Source organism: Rhinopithecus bieti, unplaced genomic scaffold (assembly GCF_001698545.2).
Source record: "Rhinopithecus bieti isolate Rb0 unplaced genomic scaffold, ASM169854v2 scaffold_788, whole genome shotgun sequence".
Lineage (NCBI taxonomy): Eukaryota > Metazoa > Chordata > Mammalia > Primates > Cercopithecidae > Rhinopithecus > Rhinopithecus bieti.
The window spans coordinates 3,286,133-3,294,636 of NW_016803416.1; the positions used below are offsets into that span (position 1 = coordinate 3,286,133).

The following is an 8,504-nucleotide window of genomic DNA, read 5'->3' on the forward strand; positions in this document are numbered from 1 at the left end:
AAAAAAAAAAAAAAAAAAAAAAAAAAAAAATTCAATATGCAAATTTCCAAACATTCAGAAAAGTGAAGTAATATAATAAAGTTTCATGACCTCTTACCAAGTTTCAACAATTATCAAAATTTTGCTAGCTTTGACTTTTTTAATAAAATGTTGTCATTCTCCACTTTCTTTTGCAAAATGAAAAACATTTGGACACTTATTTCTATTTCTCAAAATCGTACACATTGATAGAATTATGTTAAATGCAAACACACATTGAAAATAAAAGCCATTAGAAGGCAAAATTCCTACGTGTTAAGCAAAATTCTGTTTGGTTCCTTTCTTTTTCTGTTTAGGGTGAATGCTTTATAACAAGTATGTTCTAGTTCAATGACGGAAATACAAAGTAAGAAATGAAGGTGAACTATGGAAGCAAATCCTAAAGGACTCTCTCTGTAAACTCACATTGCAGCTCTCCTCGTTGTCAGGCCGGTGAGGCAGGATGAAGGAGGACACAGAGAGAGGGCCATCACACTTGTCGGCAGGCTGAGTGAAATCCAGACAGCTGGTGATGATGCTGTAGTAGTGAGTTGGAACAGGAATGGAACTGCCTTCCACGTACCTGAAACAGGAAGGTAAAATGAAGTCACAGTTGATGAGTTGATGTTGAAGCTTCCTTTTTTAAATGGTGACCAACGAATATTGCCTAAGTCACTAAAATTAATCCCTATTCAATTGAATCATTTTTCACTTCTAAGCACTAGCCCACTTCTATGTCTTTGAAGATAATGTTTTCTTTGCCTGGAATCCCCTCACTCCTCAACCTGGCAGAGTAAGAAAGATATTCTAGGCAAAGAAAATGGCTTGATCTAAGAATTGGAAACAGATAATGGTGAATAGACCAATGCGGTAGAAATGAAAGGCTGGAAGAGTCAATAAAAGCCAGCTTATGGTGGGTTCTGAGTGCCGGGATGTGGTAGTAATGTTTTGTGCTAGGGAGTGTCATTAATTATTAGATCCATGTTTCAGGAAGATAACTTTCCTAGAGTTATATAAAATGGACCAGAGGCAAGAGACATTAGAGCTAGGAGAATAATGACCCTTTCAAGCTACAATGAAATGCAGAACTTGATACAAGGAACTCATTTACCAAAGAAAGTACTAAGGACTGAGTGCTAATGATGGACCTAGAGGTATGAAAATATTTTCCAGTACAGATCACTACAGAAATTCATAATTCCTTGCCCGGTTTTCTATTATCTTAATTTTATTCATTTTTTAAAATATTAAAATTATGATTGAACTACTAATTTTGGCTAATAATGATCAGCAATAAAATAACTGTGCAATTTATACAAAATTTATCTTCAGAATGACTGGAAAAGAAGTAAGATAATGTTTATCTTATTTATCTGTATTTATAAAATAGCAATTTATTCTGTAATTATCTCTGAATCACAGTTAAACCCTCTCTTATATTCTGGGCTGCTCTCTGATTGTTTCATGCTTGTATAAAATTAAATAACAACATACTGAATTTGTCAACAAATTTGTTGACAATTTGTTGACAAATTCAGAATGTTGTTATTTAATTTTATACAACGAAAATACATCCCAATCATTCTAAATCTTGCCTTCTCCACTAGACTGTGGGGTCCCTTATGAGCACAGAGAATGGCTTTTATATGCCCAACAGCACCAAAGAGACAGAGACAACCAGATTCAATCCAAGTCCATACACACTTTCCTACTGAGAGGTACTGACTCAGAAAATCTAAGGGATTCTTAAGTCCCACCCAAATAATGAAGACAAGTGGGAATGGTCATCTTCCCATTAAAGAGCTGTGGAAGAAATGACTAAATAAAATTAAATCCTTTGATACATTTTTTTCATAGAACAAAAAAGTACATTTATTTACCACAAAACCCAAAATTCCATTCCAACCAGCAATGCCCATTTAATCAAAAGAATTGAAAAATTCAGACTAGGCGCAGTGGTTCACGCCTGTAATCCCAGAACTTTGGGAGGCCAAGGCGGGTAGATCACTTGAGGTCAGGAGTTTAAGACCAGCCTGGCCAACACGGTGAAACCCTGTCTCTGCTAAAAATGCAAAAATTAGCTGGATGTGGTGGTGCATGCCTGTAATCCCAGTTACTCAGGAGGCTGAGGCAGGAGAATCACTTGAACCCAGGAGGCGGAGGTTACAGTGAGCCAAGAGAGATCACACCACTGCAATCCAGCCTGAGCAACAGAGCAAGACACCATCTCACAAAAAAAGAATTGAAAAATTCAAAAAATTGAATGGGTGTCATCTCTTCTCTAGTACATGAATATTTGGAAAACTTCTTGAGTGAGATCTTAAGACTTAAGACTCACACACTGAGTAGAAATGAAAGGCTTACTGTTTTATTTTGTCCTCTGTGTCATGTAAGCCATCATAGTCATAGTCGAAGATTGGCCCACTTATCACATTAACTCCATTTCTTTCGGAAGCATACTTCTTCACCAATACCCTTTGGAAATAATTCCAGACCCCTGTGCAAAGACAAAAAATCCAAAAATCAATTCTTCATGAAGAAAACTCCTTACTCTGGCCAAATTCTCTCTAGGATGCAGGCTACGAGCCAAATGTCACGAGCCAAGAGACAAGAGAGCTGTCGTGATTCATGAGACGAATCAATTTTATGTCATTACCAGTGTGTGTGTCATTTACAAACCAGCAAAGGGAACAATGTAGAGCTACGAAACAATGGTAGGGGAGTTTAACCTAGTCCGAAAGTCAGGAAAGGATTCCCAGATGAAGAGGCTCCCAAGCTGAGATCTGAAGCGTGAATAAGTAGGTGGTGTTTCCCAGGCAGAACATGCCAGGCAAAGGGAACAGAATGTGCAAAAGAGGAAGCAAGGTATTTCAGAGTAGTGAAAATAAGGCCTTACTCTTTCTTCTCGTCCTTCATATCTCATCAATATGCTAGTTTCTAGGTTTAAGCTTTACCCCTGACCTTTCCTGGAGCTCCAGACATGTTATCCAACCACCTACCTCCTAATGCACTGGAATACCTAATATTCATGTCAAGCAAAATATTATCCAAACAGAATTCTTAATGTTCCTTCCTAATCCTGCCCCAACCCTCGCCTTCTCCATTATAATCAATGGCTCTGGCACTCACCCAGGTGTTTGGGCCAAAAGCCTAAGAGTCATCCTTGCTTTCTCTCCTTGCTGTAGACACATGTGAACAATTCCTGTCAGTGCTGCCACCAAAGTACATCCCAATTATCCCAAATCTGACCACCTCTCATCTTTTCTCTGCTCTATCCTGGTCTAACTTACCATCCTCTCTGAAGTGAACTATCACACCACAAAAGACTACTCCCTGGGCTCCCTGTGAAACACTTACTTCCCTTGTACCTTGTAGCCCATTCCCCCATATAGTAGACGGATGGATCCTTTCATAAGTCAGATTGTCTCTTTCTCTTGCACATGCACACACAAACACACACACACCCCACCCATATCCAACACTCCAGATTATTTTTCATTGTAATTAGAATGAAATCCCAACTCCCCACCATGGTCTTTGCCTACCTCTGTGACTCTACTTCCTACCCCTTTCCCTATCACGCACAAGGCTTTCTTCCTGTCCCCTAACTTTGCCAAACTTATTTCAGGCTAAGCTTTTGCACTTGCTCTCTCCTTTGTCTGAAAAACATTACCTGATCTGTGCATGTCTGCTTTCTCCTCTATAATTCATTTCTCACTTTCACTGTCATCCCCTGCAGAGAACTGCCTCGTCCCCTCTGCCTCTAATTTCCATAATGGCCAACAAGAGGGGCAGAATGGAAACGGAGAAAAACAAGAGAATAACAGAAGACAGGACAGGCAAGCAATGGGTTGGTTCTGAAATATTAGATCAAATTCGCCATGCTGTCTTCAACATGGGTGTCATGAGCTTCTGGCTGTTAACCCCTCTTCCCTCCCCTTATTAAAAAGCACCTGGCCATCCTTCTTATAGTGATTCAATTGCTCTTCATGCCTTCTGAAACTCTGAAAGGCAGAGCAGCCCACAGGAGCCAAAATACCTTAGATAATTATTTGCAGTCGAGAAAGAAGCCAGACAGTAAGAAAGGTTACTTCAAATGTTAACTTAAGCATTAAGAAAAAATGGAGAGGGAGAGAAGGAAAGAAACAACAATGAGAACAGTCAAAAGTCCAGGCCCGCAGAAATGTGGCATGTGAAAAAACCAACCCCCTCGTGAAGAACAGCAAGCTCTCTGTGCAAGGCCTTTTCCACACCAGCCTCAGGGTGGTACCGTGTGTTGCCTTGATTACCATTTCCATTTGGTCAAAAAAACACATCAGTAAAGAATAAAGAAATCCAGGGAACCCTGATTTGTGGAAATTAAATGAAGCTACATTCTGTGTAATATTGTGATAAATGTAACTATGTGAGTTTCTGAAATGCTTCTCAATTGGGTCTGAGAATAAACCAAGAAACCTTTTAAAAGCATACTTTAATTTTTCACTCATAAGCAATAAATTCTATCTTTGAATAAACCTTCATTTACTCACTAGGACATCAAATAAACATTTTCTTCTCTAAACCGTGTGGCCCTTTTCACCAATGTTAAGCTGCGGAGGGCTGCCACTGTAGCTGACACTCCGCAATCACCCATTCCTATTTTGAGACTCCCTTTCAGCCTGGAGAGATCTGTAACACAGCCTGAACCTCCTCCATCAAGTGGAAGCACATAGAGGTGCTTCCTTTTCCTACCTTTCCCACAACGATGTAAGTTCCGTTCACTGCAAATGTACCAAAAGGTGGTAAAAGCTACTTCATAATGCTTACTCTATCTCTGAACACATGGATAGATAAAAGGATGGGTGGATGGATGGATGGATGGATGGATGGATGATGGATGGAGACACAGATGAATATTTAACAGAAACAAAAAATGCAGTGCTTTCGCCATTGGATAATTAAGTCAGAAATCCATATAAATCTTAGAGGTCATGCAATTATCTCTCTTAATTTTACAAATGAGAGGTTTAATGACATTTCTATGATCACACAGCCTGTGGTCACACTCCAGGAACTTGGTTTTTTGGGCCCGAGCTCATTGTGCCTATACAATTCTTGACTTCACTAGCATCAGGAAATATTTATGTCAGGTACAAAGAAATTACAAATGTTCAAATAAAATAATTGGTACAGGACTAAAATCATCTGAAATAAACACTCTGATGATTCAGAAGACCCTTTCGGCTCTTGCTGGGTTTCAGGGCCAACATTCAGAATGTGTCATCACCCCAAGAGGAAGAGGTGCTACTGGCTTTTACTGTAATGCTCACAAATAAATATAGATGCTGTTAAATATCAAGTGGCCTTCAGAATATAGTGAAGATCCTTTTTAACCATTAAAATAATAAGCATTGAAATAAAATAACAACCAGATGAGAAGAAAACACAAACTTGAGTTGGTTCAGTTTCTACCATGCATGACCTGTGGTCACTTTCTGTGATATCAATTTCTTAATTATAAACCAGGGATAAACTACCAGCCAACCTTCTTCACAGATTCAAATTTTGGATCAACAGTAGAAAGTTTACATGAAAGGTCCTCAAAAATTATAAAGGTTAAACACATGAAAAGTATTCTTATTAAAATTAACAGAGGTAGAAAAAGTAAGGGGTAAATTTAGAAATATTTATTTTCATAAATAGCAGTGTATTAGGTGAATATTGGACTTACGTTTGAAAGCAGGATACATTGGAACCATATTGGTTACAAGGAATGCATCATATTTAGCCTCAGGTGAAGAGCTCAGATCTAAACATTAGGAAAACAAATAGTATACATTGCTTACCAAAATCTACATCAGTTAAGAAAAGGGCAGGGGAGGGGGGCGATAATTTTCTTAAATGGTCCAAACAACATGAAGAAATGAATCTACTCTTTTATTCCTACTCCTAACTGCTTTATACAACATCTCCTTACTCCCCTCCCACTCAGTCTCTTCTTCACTCAATCGCTGTCTCCCAAAAGCCATTTACAATGTTTTTTTCTTACTATCTACTTCTTGAGTCTACCAACATTACGTAAAATAACTCCTTGATTTCATCAGTGCCATTTAGACTTAAAAAAAAATCATCAAGGTAATGAGAGATGGTTTAAGGGCTTCAGATTTTTTTTTTTAAATATGGAATCTTGCTCTGTCACCCAGGGTGAAGTGCAGTGGCCTGATCACAGCTCATTGTAGCCTCAATCTCCCAGATTTAAGGGATCCTCCCACCTCAACTTCCACAGTATCAGGGACTACTGGTGTGTGCCACCAGCTCAGCTAATTTTCAAATTTTTTGTAGAGACAAGGTCTTGCTATATTGTCCAGGCTCATCTTGGACTCCTGGACTCAAGCAATCCTCCCACCTCGGCCTCCCAAAGTGCTGGGATTACGTTGGGATTTCAGTGGTGGCTCACGTCTGGCCTCAGGTAATTTTAAGAGATCCCCTCTACAGTATTACATAAAGGACTGGTGTCTTAATGATTCACTGTTTCCTTTTCAGAGTCTCACTTAATAATGTAAGGCGGGACACAGAAGATTCCCTTGCACATTAGAATTGCCCTGGAGAATTAGATTTTTTGAAAGCGAGTCACTTTTTGGCTGATTTTGGAAGGATCCCATAAAAGTTCATTTATATAATCTTTTGAGCACCCTCTCTTGAAGAAAACCCAAGCCACAGAAATTCTAAATACCAAGATTGCGCAATGTGTCATCCCTCTAAAGGCATCAGATCTTGATACTCTGTAACTTACAAGGAGGAAAGAGGAATCCATAGGACATCTGCTTATCATTTTTGTAGGCCAAACAGTTCTGACTGAAACTTGGAGAAACACGGACATCAGGCCGGACGCAACTGGTCAGATGGTCAGGAATGCCAGAAACCTCAGCCTGCACGGGAGTCAGAGGCACTCAGCAATGCCGTGGCTCTGTTATGAACAGCCGAAATCAAAACCCCTCTGGCTTCTCCTACAGCTTGTATTCTGATAGTCTGACTCCTTTTTAAAGTTTTTATATTTGATAGTCTGACTTCTTTTAAAAGTCCTTAGTTTTAAGTACAGTAAGTCACAAGTTTTCAAACTTTTTTTAATCAACAGAAGTCTCTTTATCAAAGTCTTAAGTAAAACAATATAGAAAGCAGCACATAAAGCAGAAATCCCACTGTTGAAATAATAAATAGAATCTCATTGAAGATAACTTATAAAATAACACTCTTAGAAACAATATAGACATATCTCTTCTAAATAGACTATGTATCTGTATGTATTTGTGTGTGTATAGAATGTACAAAAACATACATATGTGTACACAGTACAAATAAACAACAAATTGTGTTGGGGCAGTAGAAGTGTTCTCCTCCTTTGTATTAAAAAATTTAAAATATGCCTCAACTGCCAAGTAACATTTTCTAATTCCTGATATATACCTATTTATCTCATCTTCATCAAAACTGAAACCCCCAACATAAAACTTTTATTAAAAAACAAACCAGGGCCGGCCGGGCGCGGTGGCTCAAGCCTGTAATCCCAGCACTTTGGGAGGCCGAGACGGGCGGATCACGAGGTCAGGAGATCGAGACCATCCTGGCTAACACGGTGAAACCCCGTCTCTACTAAAAAATACAGAAAACTGGCTGGGCGAGGTGGCGGCGCCTGTAGTCCCAGCTACTCGGGAGGCTGAGGCAGGAGAATGGCGTGAACCCGGGAGGCGGAGCTTGTAGTGAGCTGAGATCCGGCCACTGCACTCCAGCCTGGGCGACAGATCGCGACTCCGTCTCAAAAAAAAAAAAAAAAAAAAAAAAAAAAAAAAAAAAAAAAAAAAAAACCAGGGCCAAGCGTGGTGGCTCATGCCTATAACCCCAGCACTTTGGGAGGCTGAGGTGGGAGGATCACCTGAGGGCAGAAGTTCAAGACCAGCCTGGCCAACATGGTGAAACCTTGTCTCTACTAAAAAATACAAAAAGTAGCCAGGCGTGGTGGCACACACCTGTAATCCCAGCTACGCAGGAGGCTGAGGCAGGACAAGTGCTTGCACCTTGGAGGCAGAGGTTGCAATGAGCCAAGATCAAACCATTGCACTCCAGCCTGGGTGACAGAGCGAGATTGTCTCCAAAAAAAAAAAATTCTTGATGGTCTAGAATTCTGTTTTATAGCTTTTCTTTCAGCACTCTAAAAAGACTATTGCACTGTCCCAGCACTTTGAGACGCCAAGGTAGACAGATCATCTGAGGTCAGGAGTTTGAGACCAGCCTGACCAACATGGCAAAACCCCATCTCTACTAAAAATACAAAAATTAGCCAGATGTGGTGGTGTGCATCTGTAATTCCAGCTACTTGGGAGACTGAGACAGGAGAATCACTTGAACCCAGGAGGCGGAGGTTGCAGTGAGCTAAGATCCCGCCACTGTACTCCAGCCTGGGAGACATAGCAAGAGCCGGTCTCAAAAAATTAAAAAAAAAAAAAAAACCA

General features: G+C 39.8%; 1 protein-coding gene across 9 annotated transcripts in view; it reads right to left on the bottom strand.

Moving 5' to 3' along the window:
• ENPP2 (ectonucleotide pyrophosphatase/phosphodiesterase 2) overlaps positions 1–8,504 on the bottom strand; it is a 132,418-nt gene that overhangs the window by 5,336 nt on the left and 118,578 nt on the right. For all 9 annotated transcript variants that reach the window (XM_017882881.1, XM_017882871.1, XM_017882862.1 and 6 more), the window contains 4 exons: positions 6,791–6,926; positions 5,729–5,806; positions 2,383–2,515; positions 445–601 (listed from right to left, as the gene is read on the bottom strand). In XM_017882881.1, the coding sequence (XP_017738370.1) occupies positions 445–601; positions 2,383–2,515; positions 5,729–5,806; positions 6,791–6,926 (504 nt within the window). The remainder of the gene's footprint in view (positions 1–444; positions 602–2,382; positions 2,516–5,728; positions 5,807–6,790; positions 6,927–8,504) is intronic.